This window comes from Thalassophryne amazonica, chromosome 16 (genome assembly GCF_902500255.1).
Source record: "Thalassophryne amazonica chromosome 16, fThaAma1.1, whole genome shotgun sequence".
Taxonomy (NCBI): Eukaryota; Metazoa; Chordata; class Actinopteri; order Batrachoidiformes; family Batrachoididae; genus Thalassophryne; species Thalassophryne amazonica.
This window is the reverse complement of record NC_047118.1, coordinates 47,871,858-47,893,171: the sequence shown is the minus strand read 5'-3', so window position 1 is coordinate 47,893,171 and position 21,314 is coordinate 47,871,858. Positions and strand designations below refer to the sequence as shown.

At 39.2% G+C, this 21,314-nt stretch overlaps 2 protein-coding genes across 5 annotated transcripts in view; both read right to left on the bottom strand.

Annotated features, from left to right (window-relative positions):
• The window catches only part of LOC117528399 (PIH1 domain-containing protein 1-like), a 90,752-nt gene extending 87,450 nt beyond the window's left edge, over positions 1–3,302 (bottom strand). Inside the window, 1 exon segment of the mRNA XM_034191029.1 lies at positions 3,228–3,302. The gene's annotated coding sequence lies outside the window, so the exon portion shown is untranslated.
• Positions 3,303–8,373: 5,071 nt separating this feature from the next.
• Positions 8,374–21,314, bottom strand: part of LOC117528585 — a 52,686-nt gene continuing 39,745 nt past the window's right edge. For all 4 annotated transcript variants that reach the window (XM_034191212.1, XM_034191213.1, XM_034191214.1 and 1 more), the window contains 2 exons: positions 16,500–16,612; positions 8,374–9,307 (listed from right to left, as the gene is read on the bottom strand). In XM_034191212.1, the coding sequence (XP_034047103.1) occupies positions 9,209–9,307; positions 16,500–16,612 (212 nt within the window). In that variant the 3' untranslated portion in view covers positions 8,374–9,208. The remainder of the gene's footprint in view (positions 9,308–16,499; positions 16,613–21,314) is intronic.

The window sequence follows — 21,314 nt, the reverse complement described above, 5'->3', positions numbered from 1 at the left end:
CAAAGCCGTCTGAATCTTCCGAATGGTGGAAGAGCTGGGCATGTCCCGTGAGACTTCCAACACGGAGGTGCTTTTTGTTCTGCGCCATTACGCGGCTCCGTCCTGACGCGCGAATTCCGTCGCACGTCTTTCATTACAAAATCTCCTGTAACAGTGTAATGTGCCAAAAAAGTGCTATGTCCACCTCTCTTGCCATTTCTCTGGTAGTCAGACGACGTCCCGGATCAACACAGCCTTCACTTTGGAAATGATCTGGTTGTTTCAGCCTGTCGATGGCCGCTCGAAGCGCGGCGCACCCTCAGCTGCTGTGGGCCGTCTTTAATCCGGTTGTAATGCTCTTTAATCTGTGTGATGCCCATAAGATCTTCACCGAAAGCCATCTGAATTTTCCGAATGGTTTCCACCTGGCTGTCTCTCACAGTTTTTGAAAAAATTTTGATGCAGCAAAGCGGAAGTTGCTCAGCCATTTTCCTGACAATAAAAATCCGCCGAGGGGGCTGGACCACTCCTCCCATAAAGCGTGCTCACAGGCGAATGACGCAACCGACAGGCGTGAAAAAACTCACGCATGCGCACGAAGGTTCAAGCTTGGCTGATGCAATCACACGTGATTCAAATCCATATGGTTTTTGCCAAAAATAAAAAGGTCGGATACTTTTGTAACAGACCTTGTAGATGTTATTTCACGCAAGCAGAATTTTTACTCATCTTTGAATGAACAGCAGTCCTTGGTATGAAAAAGGTGTGTGCCCATGCACACTGAAACCTAACCACTTCATTGATTAAAAATACTGCTTGTTTCAAATAACATCTGTATTTATGAATTGCAAAGCAGATGAATGTATTTGATAAAATAACTGAACTGAACTTGAAAAAAAAAAACTATTAGTGAACTTCTGTGATCATAAAGAGAAATGCCCCAATATACTGTATTACATATGGAAAGTATGTTTTTAGAACATAATAATAACATATGTGTGTGTGTGTGTGTGTGTGTTATTATATATAACCTAATGTAAATTGCAAAACATAACATCGAAACGTAGTGATCGTTTCACAATTTTCATCCAAAAGTGAAACTGCTATCTCATTACATACATTAAGTGAATTGCCAGAGCAAGATTAATTATCTGACTGATTTCACTTTAATCTGCCTGACTGACCTGATGTGTTTGTTGGAAATCATTTTCCTTTCACTAATGTTTGATATTGTTATAATTGACATGTGAAGCAGTAGATTTTATTAAAGTTATTAAAAGTTTTTCAATAAAAATAATGTCTGTCATTTCTTTCAGTTTTGATAAATGGTCTTTACCTTTTCTGCTTGTCATTTAAAGGCTGTATTAAACATAGTTGTAAATAAAACATGAAGTGAGCTAATAACCCCTTAAAATGAAGCATTATTTTGTTAGTGAAGGTTGAATGGTGGATACACGCAGTTTCTAGTTGTTATGAGAGCTCTTGCAACAGCACATTTATGCTTTGTCAGAAATAATGTGGAATCTCAAACTTATTTAAATTTAGCAACTTCTTAATGACCATATATGGACCAAATAATGCGGGTTTGATTGTATTTAAAAACGCTTCATTTCTTTGCTCGTCTTTTGTTCATGGTAATGAGTCATTCACGTCATCAGCAGAGTCATCAAGGGAGCCATCAGGAGAGGGTCCCTCCCATCATTAGGAGGGACAGCTGCCCTGTCATTAGGAGGGTGCTAACTAGAGCACAATAGGTGCTAATTAGAGCTATTGTTTAGTCACTGGCCTATAGCAGTCTGCCTCTCGGTAGGAGGGGTCTGGTTAGGTTTAGAACTCCAGCTTTTGTGACTTCTTGATTATTCTTCTCTACAAGAGTCAAGACAGAAGTCAGACCACCAGAGCAAGAATTTTAGCTGAGGAAGCTTCTGCGATTTGAATCATTAACACCTAAACAGAAAAAAGCAAGGTTACAATGGGCTAAGGAAACGCAATCGTGGACTGTGGATGACAGGATGAAAGTCATATTCAGTGATGAATCTCGAATCTGCATTGGGCAAGGTGATGCTGCTGGAACTTTTGTTTGGTGCCGTTCCAATGAGATTTATAAAGATGACTGCCTGAAGAGAACATGTAAATTTCCACAGTCATTGATGATATGGGGCTGCATGTCAGGTAAAGGCACTGGGGAGATGGCTGTCATTACATCATCAATAAATGCACAAGTTTACGTTGATATTTTGGACACTTTTCTTATCCCATCAATTGAAAGGATGTTTGGGGATGATGAAATCATTTTTCAAGATGATAATGCATCTTACCATAGAGCAAAAACTGTGAAAACATTCCTTGCAAAAAGACACATAGGGTCAGTGTCATGGCCTGCAAATAGTCCGGATCTTAATCCAATTGAAAATCTTTGGTGGAAGTTGAAGAAAATGGTCCATGACAAGGCTCCAACCTGCAAAGCTGATCTGGCAACAGCAATCAGAGAAAGTTGGAGCCAGATTGATGAAGAGTACTGTTTGTCACTCATTAAGTCCATGCCTCAGAGACTGCAAGCTGTTATAAAAGCCAGAGGTGGTGCAACAAAATACTAGTGATGTGTTGGAGCGTTCTTTTCTTTTTCATGATTCCATAAATTTTTCCTCAGAATTGAGTCCGTATTTTTTTTTTCCCTCTGCTTGGTCTAAAAAAGTAACCGTTACTGACTGCCACAATTTTTTTTCCCGATTTCTTACAGTGTTTCTTAAAGCCAGAAAGTTGCCATTTGAAATGACTTTAGTTTTGTGTCATGTCTGTGATCTGCTTTTTTCTACAAAATTAACAACTGAGTGAACATCCTCCGAGGCCGGTGATTCCATAATTTTTGTCAGGGGTTGTATTATATAAATCCCCGATGAACCCACACAGAAATGCAGACGTTCATGTGCTTTCAATGTAAATAACATACTTAGGAACGCATACGCATTTGAAACTACGAATTGGCCGTTTAATAACAAATGCGAGATATTTGCCCAAATGAACAAAACTAGAAGAGACTCGAGTCTCCCTCAAAACAAAGTGAGCTGACTGAATCTCCGAAACGCAAGGTTTGCTCCGTAGACCAGTTAGCCTAGCTGCTTTTAGCTCAATTTTACAGACTCCTTTATTTTCTAACCTGAGAAACAGGACTTTTTCTCTACCATATAGTGCCTGTTTGTCATCACAACACCTTAATGTTAACATTTTCCACACGCACCTTTAACGACAGATGTGGCAGGGGATGCAACTGTTCATGAAGCAAAGTGTCGATGCAGTGTTCGTTTCACACGTGACTGAAAACGCTGCAACGACGGAAGGATTTAAAGGGACATGCCAACAATTTTAATGCTTTACACAAATTATATGAAAAAAAAAACAGGCTATGGTAAAATCTACTAAACTTTGGTTTGAATTTTATTTAAAACATCAAAGTCTGACAGCTGCTGTTCTATTCTAGTATAATTTTCCATACCGGACAGATTCCTACGTTTCCTGGTAATTTATAGGTTGTTGAACGGGTACATAACTATGTGAGGAAAGGAAAGCCACCTTATGGAAGACCTCATCAATATGAAGTTTTTTTTTTTTTTTTTAAAGATGATTCAAAATAATTACACACACACACACACACACACACACACACACACACACACACACACACACACACACACACACACACACACACACACACTTTTTACGGTGCAACCAGAAAGTATTCACTTTTGCCACATTTTATGTTACAGCCTCATTCCAAAATGGAGTAAATTAGTTTTTTCCCTGAAAATTCTACTCAAAACCCCATAACGACAACATGAGGTTTTTTATTTTTGAAAATGTATTAAAAATAAAAAACAAAGGAATTACATTTACATAAGTATTCACAGCCTTTGCTCAATACTTTGTTGATGCAGCTTTGGCAGAAATTACAGTCTCAAGTCTTCTTGAATATGATGCCACAAGCTTGGTGCACCTATCTTTGGGGTCATTGTCCTGCTGAAAGATGAACCGTCACCCCAGTCTGAGGTCAAGAGTGCTCTGGAGCAGGTTTTCATCCAGGATGTCTCTGTACATTGCTGCATTCATCTTTCCCTCAATCCTGACTAGTCTCCCAGATTCTGCTGCTGAAAACATCCCCACAGCATGATGCTGCCACCACCATGCTTCCCTGTAGGGATGGTGTCTGGTTTCCTACAAACATGACACCTGGCATTCATACCAAAGAGTTCAATCTTTGTCTCATCATACCAGAAAATTTTGTTTCTCCTGGTCTGAGAGTCCTTCAGGTACCTTTTGGCAAACTCCAGGTGGGCTGCCAAGTGCCTTTTACTAAGGAGTGGCTTCTGTCTGGCCGCTCTACCATACAGACCTGATTGGTGGATTACTGCAGAGATGGTTGTCCTTCTGGAAGGTTCTCCTCTCTCCATAGAGGAATGCTGGAGCTCTGACAGAGTGACCATCAGATTCTCAGTCACCTCCCTGACTAAGGCCCTTCTACCCTGAATGCTCAGTTTAGACAGGTGGCCAGCTGTAGGAAGAGTCCTGGTTGATCCGAACATCTTCCATTTATGGATGATGGAGGCCACTGTGCTCATTAGGACCTTCAAAGCAGCAGAAATGTTTCTGTATCCTTCCCCAGATTTGTGCCTGGAGACAATCCTGTCTCAGGGCTCTCCAGACAATTCCTTTGACTTCATGCTTGGTTTGTGCTCTGGAATGCACTGTCAATTGTGGTATGAAATTACTTGCATTCAAGGTTGTAATTCATCGAGTCAAAACTTCTGATGTCTTATATGTCCAACTGGGATCATAACTTCAAACGTTATGAGAGATTTACTTACTGGCATCCCTCTCTGTCTTCATGTGCCTTCCTTGTTCCCCAAATTTGTCCATTTGGACTAAAATTGCTATTGAGACCCTAATATTCAATTTAGTACCAAAAAGTAAACTTTTGCATCAATGAAATGAAATGAAGTTGTCGATCACAAAGACAGTGTGGGTAGATGGCATGACATTAAAGATGGCTCGTAGCCAGGGGAAGGTCGGGGTTCAGCCGAACTGCCTACTTTGCCTTGGACCTTATATGTAGACAGCTGTGTATCTTTCCAAATCATGTCCAATCAACTGAATTTACCCCAGGTGGACTCCAATTAAGCTGTGGAAACATCTCAAGCATGATCAGTAGAAACTCAAATTTGAGGTTCATAGCAAAGGCTGTGAATACTTATGTACATGTGATTTCTTAGTTTGTTTGAAAAAAAAATTTCACATTGTCATTATGAGGTACTGCATGTAGAATTTTGAGGAAAAAAAAAATGAATTCCATCCATCATGGAATAAAGCTGGAACATAACAAAATGAGGAAAAAATGAAGCACTGTGAACACTTTCCAGATGCATTGTATGTTTTTCAAATAAGATTGTGTTTGCATTCACACTCAGGGGAAGAAATATCCAAAACTACTTCCCTTTAGTAAAATAGAATATGACTAAGCTTCTTCATCTTAGTTCATCATGTCATAACGACAAGCATTCATAGAAATACAGAGAAGAAAATGAGCAGTAGAAAGGTTTTTCTGTGGTTTATAGATTTCCCTGCAGCTTCTCTTTATTAATTTGTGCACAAAGAGACCATAAACTACACCAATAATACAATGATTTTTGATGAGGACACATTTTGTCATGAGACTAAATTACATAACATGAACCCTGAATGAATTACATGAATTCATGAATTACAGCATGAACCCTGTTTGATGACTGTGTTTTTTTGTTTGTTTTTTCCCACACATGTTGCCAATCATTGTGAGTTTATATACAGGTGCATCCTGACATGATAACTATGTCTGATGAAGGGGCGAGGCCTGAAACGTCACTTTGGTGCTGCATTAAAGGTTTGTTTGGGAGCTAACTGGCTGTGCGGATCTCTTGTTTTTTGTGCTGTTTTTTGATCCTGCACGCCAATACGGATTGTGATGTGCATGTCATCTTATTATTTTTTACTAAGTTACATAACATCATTTGGCATTAAGACAGTAAGTGCTATGGCAAGCTGACATTTGATCCCAATGACCTTGAACTCCTATCTCATCTTGCATCATTTTTAAACTGAAATTGGAACAAATAATGTGATATAGTTTTCAACATGATTGGCACATTTTTAGATTTTAATCTCTGTGTAATTCTTCATTTACCCCTACCTGGCTACAGCTACCACCCTGAGATGGTTATCATACATTTTTGTGTAGGCCATGATACACTGAGGCTGGATTCTAAGTGTTGTTTGGTCACCTTCAGTGGTACGGAAAACCTGCTTGGCCCATGGGCTATGTGAGGTGTGATTGATTGCGGGGGATCCTGATGAGCTGCTCCTCCCTTGGAAATGTTAGATCACATCTTTTGAGTCTTTTGTCTGTATTTTCTTTTTTGTGGCTTTTTGATGACTTCCTTTATTTGTTTGCGTGTTTGTCTTCACTTGTTTTTGCAATAAACTCACTGTGATATTTCCCTCCTTTAGCAGGTCCTAGTAAATACAACTCTTATTATGCATTACACACAAATCATTGGAAGGAGGAAGGCTTCAGTGTTGCCTTCATACCTGTGCACACATAAGCGTGTACACACAGCCTGTGATGTGAAACAAACTTGTGTTGTGAAAGTAAAATCAGTTAGTAGGGACAAACCCGTGATGACCTCTTTATTTATCTTCAGTTGAAACAGTGTTACAGTCAAAACAGGAATAAGAACACAGACGTGACAATACAAACATCAAACACAAAGAGTGAATCTGAACAAATTATCTCACTGTCAAGCTAATTATTCTTATTTATATTATATATTATTTATTTGAAATGCTGGCCTTTTTGCCAGCCTCATTCCTTTTTAAAAATAAAGATATTTGATAATAAACATTTTCAACACCGAGTGAACTGCACACTTGTTACTTGTTTCATTTCCACAATAAACCACAACGACTGGCATTTGTCATATTGAGGCTTGCTACAAATTTACAAAAAAACCCAGCTATACTCATAGCTTATCTTTTTTTTAATACAGTTTAGTCTTCTCACAACACTTCTTATATGTGCCTTAAAGCTGAATAAAAAGTAGAGTGAAGAGTTCCAGAAGAAAAATGTTCCCAGCAAACAGTGAGAAAAAGCTTAGTATTAAAGCAGCTATCAGAAGTTCACATCATACTTCCAAACTGACATTTGAGCTGAACGGTAAATAACGGCATCCTGCCACAACGGTTGTGCCATCTTTAATGAGCTTGAACATCATTGCTATTATTTAATGTCATACAGCAAAAAAGATTTCAGATTGTACCTTAACAAACCAACAAACCTGTGGCTAGTAGAATGAATTTACTTGCATTTAAAATTGCAAATCACAGAATCAAAACTACTGATGTCTTTGTAACGTTGTGAGAGATTTACTTATTGGCATTCCTCTCAAATTGGATTCCTACATCCCTCTCTGTCTTCATATGCCCTCATGTTCCCAATTTTTTATTTATTTATTTTTTTGATCATTGTCCATTTGGACTAAAATTGTAATTTAGACCCTAATCTTCAATTTAGTACCAAAAAGCTAAACTTTTGCATCAATGAACTGAAACGGTCGATGACAAAGATAGTGTGGGTAGATCGCATGACATTAAAGCTGGCTCGTAGCCAGGGGGAGGTCGGGGGTTCGGCCAAACTGCCCATTTTTCGCGTTTGATACTGTGAGCTGTTCATGTAGCAGTTCAGAAGGGGGGGGGGGGGGGGGGGGGGGGGAGACAGCTTTCTTCATCTCTCTGTGTCAAAGCGCAGTGACATCAGCACACCAGCATGAGCTTTACAAAGACATTTTGCACATCTTTTCTTTCAAACTGTGTAACTCTGAGTGTCCTCGCTGTGGTTAAACTAAAAACAGCTGTAGGACCCACGACGCGTTAACAACAATACGTATGAAGGCTCCCCCCCCCATAAATGGTAAATGGACTGCATTTATATAGCAATTTTCCATCTGCATCAGCGCTTTACAATTATGCTTCACATTCACCCATTGACACAAACACACACACACACACACCCGTGTCAGGATGCTGCCATGCAAGGCACTCACTACACACCGGGAGCAACTTGGGGATTCAGGACCTTGTCCAAGGGCCCTTTGTGATTTTCCGGTCAGGCTGGGATTTGAACCGAGGATCCTCTGGTCTCAAGCCCAATGCTTAACCAGTAGACCATCCCCTCCCCATAAATACAAATACAAGTTATCTCTTCTTCCTCAGACAGCAAACCAGGGCAAAATCCAGACAGACAGAAAGAGGGTGTGTGCCACCCCCAACACCCCTAGATTAAAAGTCCACTTTTGAAGACGTTTTTTTTTTTTATACTACTTCTTATAATAATTTTACCAACAAAAATGTTTAAGACAGTATTACTCTGGGACTTTTTTTTTACTACTTGTTTTACTACAGTTCTTCACAAAGTTTAAGTAATGAGCCATTGTATGTTTAGCGTTTGTAATGTAATAAAATCATACTGACGTGGTCATTTTAGAAGTAGCTTGCAAGCCAAAAAAGTGTGGGCACTCCTGTTGTAAATTATGCCACTTAACCCTTTTTAAGACAAATTCTAAACATCCGTCCATTGCTTTTCTGAACCCAGAAAAGCTAATCTTGAAATGGATTAATTTTCTGCTATCATCAATTTGATGGTTTTATCTTATTTTAAAAAGATCTACAAGTATTAATATGTCAGTTTGATTAGCATTCGATAATATGATTATATTATTTTTAACTTTTTATCGATGTTGGATTTTATTTTGTTGTTGTATTGATGTTTTTTATTGTGGTTCACACTTTATGCTGTATTTTTCTACTTAAAGCACTTTATAAACCAATAAATTATTATAATTGTTATAAATGTCCATCTCGGACATAGCATTAAATAACTACAACTACTAGGGAAAAAAAATAGCACAAACCAGGAGAATCAAACTTGTGTTGAGAGTAAGAAAAACTAATACAAATGTGGGCAAGCAACTAAATTAAACATTTATGTGCTGTAACGTCATCCTGCCGGGCCTCAGCTCTCTTTGATTTACAGCTAGAGTCATGCGAAAGTCCATCTTTACAGGCCGCACTACTCCATGAGGAACTTGAAATGGTGTGATGCATCCACTTCACTGGTATATAGTCCCATTTTCATTCAAATAGCACTCTAAACTCCTGTAGTCCTGTAGTCTGGAATTTTTGGTGAATGACAGTCTTCAGGCCTGTAGCTGCATGATGTATGGTTAATACTGACTGTTTCATGTGACTGTGGAAAATATTGAACACAACAAAATTACAGAAATGACATTATTATATTAAATCTCAGCTTCTGTGTGGTAACATGACAATGCAGCCATAGGATTTGACACAAAAGACATTCACAGATATAACAATACATTAATTTTTTTTAAACCCACTTATTCCAGTTAGCCCTTAGAGCCCTAATGACACTCTCCCGCAGACTGGTCAACTTTTCATCATATTTCGATTAATAGATCATATCTTCATGCAGTTTTATAGACAAATGCATGTCTCATTTTCAGAAAGCTGAAATTGTTCTGAACATTTTGATGTGCAACACTTGGATATCATACTCAAAGAAAGTACTTCAAGGGGGGATTTTTTTAAGTGTGGTAAAATTGAGAAAATACCCTTAGGGTTCTAAGAGTCACAGGAAGGGTGGGAGTCTATCCCAGTGGTCACAGGCAGACACACCCTGGACAGACTACTAGTCTATCACAAACACATTCTCACTCATCATCATAATAATCATTTAAAAAAAATTAAAGGCATAGCACCACCACCACTGGGTTAAGATTTAAGTCATAAAACAAATTTTCTTTGTCACCACTACATTTTTATTTCTTAGCATTTAGATAAGGACTCATAATATGATAATATTGCCAATATGATCAAAATTTATGCTGTCTGAAGACAATTTAGAATTTCAACCCCTGAGGGGGTGAAATTCAAGGGATCAGATGCTACGTGTGATCAACATTTGGTAGATCTGGAAGTGATTTACAAGAAATCTTATGGATGTTAATGTAGGGTGGTTCACAGGTAATCTCAAAACATCACACACGCAGCCTCCTGTAGTTAGACAATATTCACAATAGAATTTCCCCCCAGGTAAATATGTCCTCTTTATTAAAATGAGCTGTAATTTTGCAACATGCTACAAAAATAAACCTACATTATAATGTTTGAATTTTTTTTGTTTGTTTGTTTTTTTTTATTAGAAGACAAAGACAACATGACAACATAAAACAAAACAGGCATTAACGAGCACTGGCAACAACGGTAATATAAAGAAATAAATGCATGAGGATAATAACCATATAACATAAAACGATACAGACATGATACACAAGGAGGTATATATACATATGCATACACACACACACACACATACACATATATATATATATATATACACACACACACACACACATATGTACATGTATACATACACATACATACATACCCACATGCACACACGTCTACAAAACACATATCTGTGTATATTAATAGCAATAATTATAACAACATCAATCCATACCACAGCAACAACAACAATGATTAAACAACCTTTCAAAATAGTGTGACATTGATTATTGCGTTGTATTTGACCCATTCTTTTTTCTTTTCTTTTTTTTGTCTGTGTGTGGGTCTCATCTTGTATGGTGCATTAAAAACATTGTGGAATGTAGTGCATTAAAAACACACAGACCTAAATGTAGGGTTAGAATGGACAGGATCCTTGAATGTGCAGTGTTTTATTTTTAATTATCTTTAATGTATATATATTAAATATATATATATTGAGAGCGCTCAGCTCTGACAGCCTGGAGGATATCTTCACTCCTAGATAAGTGATGTGATCTGTGCATAAGGGAATGGGTGACTGCTGGATTACCACATCCTGATCAAATCATATCAAATCAATTTTATTTATATAGCGCCAAATCACAATAAACAGTTGCCCCAAGGCGCTTTATATTGTAAGGCAAAGCCATACAATAATTACGGAAAAACTCCAACGGTCAAAACGACCCCCTGTGAGCAAGCACTTGGCAACAGTGGGAAGGAAAAACTCCCTTTTAACAGGAAGAAACCTCCAGCAGAACCAGGCTCAGGGAGGGGCAGTCTTCTGCTGGGACTGGTTGGGGCTGAGGGAGAGAACCAGGAAAAAGACATGCTGTGGAGGGGAGCAGAGACCAATCACTAATGATTAAATGCAGAGTGGTGCATACAGAGCAAAAAGAGAAAGAAACACTCAGTGCATCATGGGAACCCCCCAGCAGTCTACGTCTATAGCAGCATAACTAAGGGATGGTTCAGGGTCACCTGATCCAGCCCTAACTATAAGCTTTAGCAAAAAGGAAAGTTTTAAGCTAATCTTAAAAGTAGAGAGGGTGTCTGTCTCCCTGATCCGAATGGGAGCTGGTTCCACAGGAGAGGAGCCTGAAAGCTGAAGGCTCTGCCTCCCATTCTACTCTTAAAAACCCTAGGAACTACAAGTAAGCCTGCAGTCTGAGAGCGAAGCGCTCTATTGGGGTGATATGGTGCTATGAGGTCCCTAAGATAAGATGGGACCTGATTATTCAAAACCTTGTAGTAAGAAGAAGATTTTTAAATTCTATTCTAGAATTAACAGGAAGCCAATGAAGAGAGGCCAATATGGGTGAAATATGCTCTCTCCTTCTAGTCCCCGTTAGTACTCTAGCTGCAGCATTTTGAATTAACTGAAGGCTTTTCAGGGAACTTTTAGGACAACCTGATAATAATGAATTACAATAGTCCAGCCTAGAGGAAATAAATGCATGAATTAGTTTTTCAGCATCACTCTGAGACAAGATCTTTCTAATTTTAGAGATATTGCGTAAATGCAAAAAAGCAGTCCTACATATTTGTTTAATATGCGCATTGAATGACATATCCTGATCAAAAATGACTCCAAGATTTCTCACAGTATTACTAGAGGTCAGGGTAATGCCATCCAGAGTAAGGGATCTGGTTAGACACCATGTTTCTAAGATTTGTGGGGCCAAGTACAATAACTTTAGTTTTATCTGAGTTTAAAAGCAGGAAATTAGAGGTCATCCATGTCTTTATGTCTGTAAGACAATCCTGCAGTTTAGCTAATTGGTGTGTGTCCTCTGGCTTCATGGATAGATAAGCTGGGTATCATCTGCGTAACAATGAAAATTTAAGCAATGCCGTCTAATAATACTGCCTAAGGGAAGCTGTATAAAGTGAATAAATTGGTCCTAGCACAGAACCTTGTGGAACTCCATAATTAACCTTAGTCTGTGAAGAAGATTCCCCATTTACATGAACAAATTGTAATCTATTAGATAAATATGATTCAAACCACCGCAGCGCAGTGCCTTTAATACCTATGGCATGCTCTAATCTCTGTAATAAAATTTTATGGTCAACAGTATCAAAAGCAGCACTGAGGTCTAACAGAACAAGCACAGAGATGAGTCCACTGTCTGAGGCCATAAGAAGATCATTTGTAACCTTCACTAATGCTGTTTCTGTACTATGATGAATTCTAAAACCTGACTGAAACTCTTCAAATAGACCATTCCTCTGCAGATGATCCGTTAGCTGTTTTACAACTACCCTTCCGATAACTGTTAAGTGGGAGAATGGATGATTTATTCCAGTTTATTGCATAATCAGAGATTTGGGAAAATGACTGAATTGTTGTAATTACTTCTTGTAGAGAGATTTGTGGATTTTGAATGAAAAGTAAAATATCATCTGCATATAATGATATTTTATGACTTTGGGTTGTTTCAATACCTTTGATGAGTGGGTTCTGACGGATTGCTGCTGCCAGGGGCTCAATAAAGATGTTAAATAATGATGGAGAGAGTGGGCATCCCTGCCTAGTCCCCCTGTGCAATGTGAAACGTTGTGATGTTAGTCCAATTAGTAGTGACTGTGGCTGATGGTGATGTGTAGAAAATCTTGATCCAATTCATAAATGAGTCCCCAAAACCAAACCTTTGCAGCGTAGTAAGTAAAAAAATTCCAGTTAACCCTTCAAATGCCTTTTCAGCATCTAGGCTAACTATGAGTGTGTCTTTTTGTTGTACTGATGAGTAATGCATTAGGTTGTATAATCTGCGGGTATTGCTGGATGATTGTCTTCCTTTGATAAAGCCTGTTTGGTCAGGGTGAATAATATATGGTATGACTTTTCAATTCTGAGGGCTAGAGCTTTACTGATGATTTTGAGATCTACATTGAAAATTGAAATTGGGTGATAATTGATGCCAGGGTGAGGTCTTTATTGGATTTTCGGAGAAGTGATATAAGAGCTGTGTTCATGTGTGTTGGGAATTTGAGATTTTGTTTTATTTCGTCTGTTGTTCTCATAAATAATGGAGATAAGATTGACCAAAAGTGTTTGTAGAACTCAGCAGGGAAGCCATCAGGTCCTGGTGCTTTATTGCTGGGCATTAAGTTAAGAGCAGAGTAAAGTTCTTTTCCTGAAATTGATTATTCTAATGCATTTGTTTGTTCTATGTTAAGCTTTGGTAAATGAATGTTGTTGAGAAACTGATTTATGTCTTCTTGACTTGGGTTCAAATCAGAGGAGTACAAATTTGTGTAATAGTCTTGGAATATTTTATTTATTTCTTGTGGAGCACTGGTTGGCTCCCCTGCTGAGCTCATGATGGAATTATTGTTGTTTTTTTCTTTATTTCTTTTTATTTGGTTTGCTAGGTATTTGCCAGATTTATTGCTACGGTGGGATGATTCTTGTCTCAGTCTATGAATAAGGAATAGATTTTGTTTGTTAATTATTTCATTTAGCAAAACTATTTTTTCTGAGTTCTCGGTATATCATTTCATTTGGTGTTGTTGCATTAATCGTCTCCAATTCTTTAATTTTCATTTCTAGCTGTGTTTGTTTTTCCTTTTCTACTTTCTTTTTATAGGCAGAGAATGATATTATTTTACCTCGCAGAACAGCTTTCCAAGTTTCCCAGAGTATTGTTGGTGAAGACTTTGGGGAGGTCATTTATTTCAAGGAAGGATGTCCACTCTCTCTTAAAGTAACTGTCGAATTCTGAGTCCCTGTAAAAGAGATGTGTTAAAACGCCATCTGCTAGAGCATTTCTGAAAAGCAGGCAAGTTCCAAGTGAATGTTACAGGGGAGTGGTCACTGATGGTGATTGGATATATTTGAAATTCGGAAATATTGGGTATGATTGAGTTGCTTGTTAAAAATAAATCAATACGAGAGTAAGATTGGTGAACTGATGAAAAAAATGTATATTCACAGGCATTTGGGTGTTGAAGCCTCCAACCATCACCAAGACCAAAATCACTTGTGAACTGCTGTATGGTTATAGTAGAATGCCAAGGTTTATTTGAGGTTTTTGATCTGTCTATTGATGGGTTAATGACTGTATTGAAGTCACCTCCTACAATTACTGGGCAGTGAGAATAATTAGAAATAGATGAAAATAGATTATGAAAGAAGGAAGGATCATCGGAATTCGGACGATAAATGTTGACAATTGTGATTGGGTTATTGTTAATGGAAATGTTGATGATAATAAAACGCCCTTCTGGATCTGTAATTGTTGTGTTAAGACTAAAATGATTTGTTTATTTAGTAGGATACATACTCCTCTTTGTTTGAATTATATGGAGAAGAAAAGGAATTGGTAAATTGTGAGTTTTTTTTAAACTATGTTGATTTGAATGGGTGAGGTGTGTTTCTTGTAAGAGACAGATGTCTGCATGAATGCTGTATAAATTATTTAGAACTTTAATTTTCTTTGCCGGAGAGCCAACCCCCCGAATGTTCCATGTTACAAATTTAAGCTGCATAATTTTTTTATTTTATGGTAATCTGGAATGCTATGTGTGTGTGAATAGGTCTGCAAGCGTGTGTGTAAGAGTGTGATGTATGTGCACGTGTGGTTTGGAGCGCAATAAATGTTGAGAAGGGGAGAAAAGGGAGAAAAAAAAATGGAGACATCCACAGACATACAACAACAAAAACAATAACATGAACAAATAAAACAAGAGAAACGACATAAGCGAGCAATGAGATACGTGCATGGTATATACAGTGTGATAAGCGCGGTTTGCAAATAGATTTAGCTTCTGGGTAGAAAGAGTACGAAAGAAAACACAGGTGGTAATGTAATGTTAGTAAAGCCAGGGTGTATGTTTTGTCTCTAAACAGTTGTCCATCGGGTGGAGTTGGGGAGCTTGCGTCCTAAACGGTGCACACGGTGGAAAGTGATGTTGTTGACAGTATCTAGTGGGAGTTTGAGTTCTTTAATCATGAAGTCTTTTACCAGTTTTTCGGGGTCGTCGATGTGTGGGTCCTGAATGCCCGTGAAAATCAAGCTGTTCCTCATACTGCGTGCTTGTAGATCCAGGACAGTTTCATTCATAGTTTTATTTTCGGTCGTGAGAGTGGCGAGCTGGGTTGAAACAGTGGAGAGTTGGCTTGTGAGCGAGGTGACGGTGTTTTGTAGTGATGCATTTTCCTTAGTGAGAGATTCGATTTGATGTTGACTGTATTCTAAACTGCGGCGAAGTTCTTGGAACTCTTTATGCAGGAGTTCAATCAGCGCGACTCTTGAGTCCAGAGAAGATAATCGCTCCTTTATAGATAGTAAAAGGTTCGTCATTTCTGGGCTGTCCGATGGTTTAGCAGGAGAACACTGAGGTGAAAGATCAGATAATGATGAAGCGGATTCTACCGTGCGTGGTTTTTAGCCTTTGAGTACGTCCCATGATGCAGAGTTTGTTGAATATCGTCAATGTAATCCTCCAGGTGCTCTAGTCCTGTATTGTAATCCAGATTGTGTAAAATGGCACAGACTCAGATGAAAAGAAGAGAATAAGAACTTGATGGGAGAAAAAAGTTTGTTGCTGTTTATCTAGCAGCAGCGCGCCGCTCGTTGTTTAGCTAGCAGCAGTGCTGTTTCATTCAGCGCCAAAACACCCTCGTTTCTGCTTCAAACTGCACTGTACAATAATGTTTGGATTTTGGCAGAAAATTAATTTTCTCAGGTTTGTGAAATTTGAAACAGCTTTAAGCACACAAAGTGCACTATAACTGAAAAATAGTTGTAATTGTATATGAAGCCCTGACGAATTTGCAGTGGAGCCGTACTTCTTTGTATCATTATGCTGAAAGTAAAAAAGAAACATAAAAAAACACATTCTAAATACTGTACAATGTACACAGTCAAGGGTTATTTATAAATACATACTGTTAATATTATTGGAGACTCTAAAAGATGAGTCCCTGAAAATGAGATGGAACTTTGAATACACTCACAAAGCAACTCATTTTCCTGCTCCAGATTGCCCATTGTCATGATGCAAGTGGCTATGACTTGTACTGCACATTTACCCAAACCAAGATCACAATACAGTACGTACACGTTAGTGCTTCGACTCACCTTGTGTTTGCAGTCACACCTCAATGTGTGACACATGAAAAAATAAACAGCCAGTGACAAGAAAACGTTCAGGACCACTGAGATCACCAAGATATGGGCCAGTACAGGTACACCTACGGTGGGAGAGACCAGACACAACCGCTAATTATAGTAACCAATATCAGATGGGAAAAAAACAGAAATCTTAATCAAAATGGTTAAAAAAAAAAACCTCAAAAGTAAGACACAAAATAATCTAGGTGGCCAATTGTGCTCCAAACAACCATTGACCGGACTGGTTATTGCAGATGACAGGATCCTTGAAAGGAATATATTGCTCCAGTTGCTTTGTCCTTAACATCTTAAGCATTATTGATTTATGTGAGTTGGTAAAATGATAAACGACAGGCCCATGCAACAACAAAATATAACAGCATGATGCAGGGGCGATCCTGGAGGCGGGCGACCGGGCTTTCTGACTGTCACTCTTTCTGACTTCTATCGCAGTTTCTGTCCCTACCGAGCAGCGGGTGTTGCTGAGCCCCTCCACCGTCACAAGCACTCACAGGCAGACACACTTCACACTAGCCTCGCGCCAGTCCAAGCTAGCGAGCTAGCTAGGTAGCAAGATGCAATAATGGCAGGACAATTTGAATGTTGTGGACCGGATTTTGGCAAAGCCATTTGATAGTCTTCCTTACGAAGAAGCCATGGCTGCTGTCATGGCTTCAGCTCTCAATGGTTTGCAGGCCAAAGTTAAAGCAATAGCCCCCAGTGCAATGTTTGTGCATTGCTATGCACACAGACTGAATCTGGTTCTGTCTCAGGGGGCTAAATGCTTATCTGAGTGCAGAATATTTTTTGCATCACTCTCGGGGTTTGCCACATTTTTCTCAAAATCCACAAAGAGGATGTCTTTCTGAGTCTGCAGGCTGCTCAAGGTTGCCCAGAAATGCTCCTACTCGATGGAATTTCACATCACAGATAGTGAGCACTGGGGCAAACAATTATGATGCCCTCCGGCAAACTTTTGAGATGATCACTGCAGATAAGTCCATGGATGATGACACATTAGACTGTGCCAATTTCTTTGTGTTTGTTATTGCGGTAGTCATTAAAATCGGAAATTAGTTCTTGAAAATAGCTGTTGTGAGTTAATTTGTGGGATTGAGGGTGTTCTGGACGAAGTTAGTGTTTTCATGGGTGGTGGGGCGGAGGTGGGGGGGGGGGCACGCAGGGGATTTCGCCCGGGGAGTAAATCACTCTAGAACCGCCACTGGCATGATGCTTTTACAGCCTCTCAGGGGTATACACAGACTGCATACACTGGGTGAACCCTGCATGATGTCATCCATAGGTTCTCTATAGAGACCCGGAAGGGCCAGTGTTGCCAACTTGGTGAATTTCTTGCTAAATTTGGCAACTTTCCAAACCCTCTCGACGACTTTTTTCTCAAAGCGACTAGCGACAAATCTAACTACTTTTCCTGGGGTCATTAGAGACTTTTCTGTTGTTTGGGGACTCAAAAATGAAAGCATGTGCTGATCTACAGTCTGTTCTCATCGAGAAGTGCTGCTGTGAGCTCTCCACGGCCCCACAGCAGCTGCAAGCACAGAGAGGAGGGAGATCGACACTCCTCTGCATTCAAAGTGGAAACAAATCACACATGCGCGATGCCACCGCTGCTGATCCCGCCCTGTTTAGAAAGGATCTAAACAAACAAAAAAACCTGTTTCTCACCTAAATGCTCCTGATCTGATCATTGAATGGCAAAACCTCACTCGAACTCGGTCACTCTACTTACCTCGTTTGCCGCGCTGTGTGCCTAATTAGTCTCCGTGACTTTGAAAAGCCCTGGCCTTGAGAAGTTTTTATTTTATTTTGAGAAATGATGGCCAATTTTAATGGCAAAATAAACAAGCAAACCAGTAATTAAGTTTATTTGTATTTCTAAATATTATCAGGGTGTTTTTACCTGCAGCTTCTGTTACGACATCGTATTATGCAAATAACATGCAAATTAGGTGATTACATCATTTAGCAACTTTTAGGACAGCCAGTAGTTACTTTGGTGGAGCGTGGGTGTGTCTGTATGTGACGAAAGAAGCCTGAACACTCCATCTTCGAGGCTGAACCAGCTAAGCTAACAGGCTAACCAGTGGTTCTCGTAACGGTTTACTTTGTTATGGGCATAAAAAAAGTTATGAGTTACTTATTTTCTCAGTAATCATGCATTAAGGAGACCTAACGGATCAGGCTATGAACAGCTGCTAAAGTGCTAAAATGTTAGAGTACAACATTAAGATGAGAATTTCACTCAGTGCCAATATTGCAGCAGGGATGTCCTGAATAACTCAGTTTGGACATTCACCACACAAAGCCATATTTTTCCACGTTTGTAATAAAATGCTCAAAATGACAGAACCTTCCACACAATTAGCTGTCGCATCAAGCGGCCGCTAAGTACAGATGATATCAGAGTCAGAGACATTCAGCTCAGCAGCTGTCACACAAAGTGACCATTAGAGGTGGGCGGATGGATCCTAATATCGATAATATCAATACCAACGCTGGTATTGATATTGAACGATCCTTCTGTAAAAAGATCAATACTCAAGCTTTTTTCTCTCCCGCATGCACTGACTGCTGCGCACGCAGATTCATCAAAGTCTACTCTCTGTCCGTAAGAGCAGCACTACGCTGTGTCACACAACACGGAGCAGCACACCCTTGTATTGTGGTTTGTCAGCCCTCTACCTCAGGAGATTTTGTTTTAAGTTGTGTTGAGTGATATTTTTTTAAACAAAAATGTTGATTGCGATAATAGAGTATTTTGTTGTCATGTACAATGTTTGGCGAAATTCTATCCTTGGTCTTTTGGATCTATGAAGCTTAAATATGAAAAATTATCGGTATTGATATCAGCAATACTGGGCCTGTATTTACTTGGTATCAGATCAATACCAAAATTCCCGGTATCGCCCACCTCTAGTGACCATGCCTCTAATTATGTCATGCTTCTGTCCTATTTGGCTTCCTGTCTTCGTTCCCTTTTCTTTTCCTTCAGTTTAGCTCATTCTTGACTTTGTTTTTGTTTACTTGGCCGCTTTTTTATTTTCTTGTCTGTTTCTGATTATTCATGTTTACGTATTATTCAGTGTTCATGGTTTTGGTTCTCATGTATGCATTTTTGGTTTAGTTATTCATTGCTTTTCCTTTGTCACTGGCTTTCATTCTTGGTCATCTTTTATTTTATTAGTCATGTATAATACTTTAGCTTTTCACATTCTTTACATCATGCTTAGTCACAGGTTTTACTTATTCTTCATCTTCAGTGTTTAGTATTTGATTATGTTCTTTGTGATTGATTTCTTATAAGTATTTTGTATTGACACTGCATTTATTTCTATATTTTATTCAGTGTCAGCTCTGTTCCAGTTCTGTGTTTATTTTTATTGATCTCCTGGTTTTCCATTTTGCTTAGTCACATTATCTCCTGGTTTTCTCCCCTTTGCTTTGCTCACGTTATTATTTTCTGCCTTAAGCATGTCTCATTTTTCTCTGTTGATTTTCGACGGTCAGTGAATCTGTATTTCATGTCTGTGTGTATCTCTGCTGCATTTTAACAGTGATTTCTGATGTATCAAGAAACCTGTTTAAATATCAGTGCCACTGGTTGGAATGGATTCCGCTATGGTCTCACTTTGAATCGACTATGACATCTGGTTTAATGGTTTTATTTCTCTTTTCCTCTCTGGGGTTAGGGTGTGAATTGGGAAGATTCATTCTCTCTCAGTACCAACTGAAGTCTCTGATTAAGGGTATGACTTCTAAATTGCTGCAGAGTCTAGTCAACTGCTTTTTTTATTTATCAATTTCATGGAATAAGCAAGTTTCTCAATTCAAGTCTTTGTCCAGCCAGATTTCCGCCCTTCCATTGTGTGAGAATATTGTCTGCTTAATCTTAGGTTTATGGGGTCCTTGGATTCGACACATAAGGTTCGCATACAAGTTTTCTTTTTGCTCGCTTCTCTTTTTTTTGAGTAAACGAATAGGCCCTCACAGGCCGTCTGATTTATTTAATACCTGGAAAAGGCACATGTTTCAAAATGGACTTTTGTCTAATCTGGTCTCAGTTATTCATTGCATAACGACTCCGTCTTACGGTTCCCACACTTATGGAATTATGTGCTTCGGCCTGTTGATCCTGCATTCAAGCTCCCTTTTATTCACATCTTGGCTCACAGATTAATTGGTTCAGCTCCTGCCTGGGTTATGCTGTGCACCTACTCTCATGCCTGTTTTATTCAGCCATTATTTGCATTTGAGGTTTCAGGAAGCCCAGCATGTTATTGTCCGAAGGTTTTCAGTTTCTTCTTTTGGTAAGCTCCATTTTTCGGCGACTTAGTGTCTCTCTAGGTTTTTCCAAGTCTGTTGGGTCTGGAATTATCTCAGATAGCTCCTCTGACCTCGCTATTAGGACCAGTGTACTCCATAACCGTTCCCTAATATACCGATATGCTGTGTTGAGACTCCTGATTGCCCTCCGGATCCTGCTGGAACACAGTCCCCTAAGGTTGTTATAAACGGTGTTGGGCCTCATGGGGGTCCTCCTGATTCCGCCTTCAAACGGATCCCAAATACAGTCATTCACGGTGTGAATTCTCGTAGTTGCCCTCCTGGTTCTGCTTTGGTCCTTGGCAGTCACCCAGTGGTTCTCCTACCAGTCTGTCTCGGGGTTGTCGGTCTGCCTGATGGTTCTGTGCTACATGGTCTTGTTTCTTTGTGCCCTCCATCCGTTTTCCTCCTCCTCCTCCCGCCCGGTGTTGGTGTGCC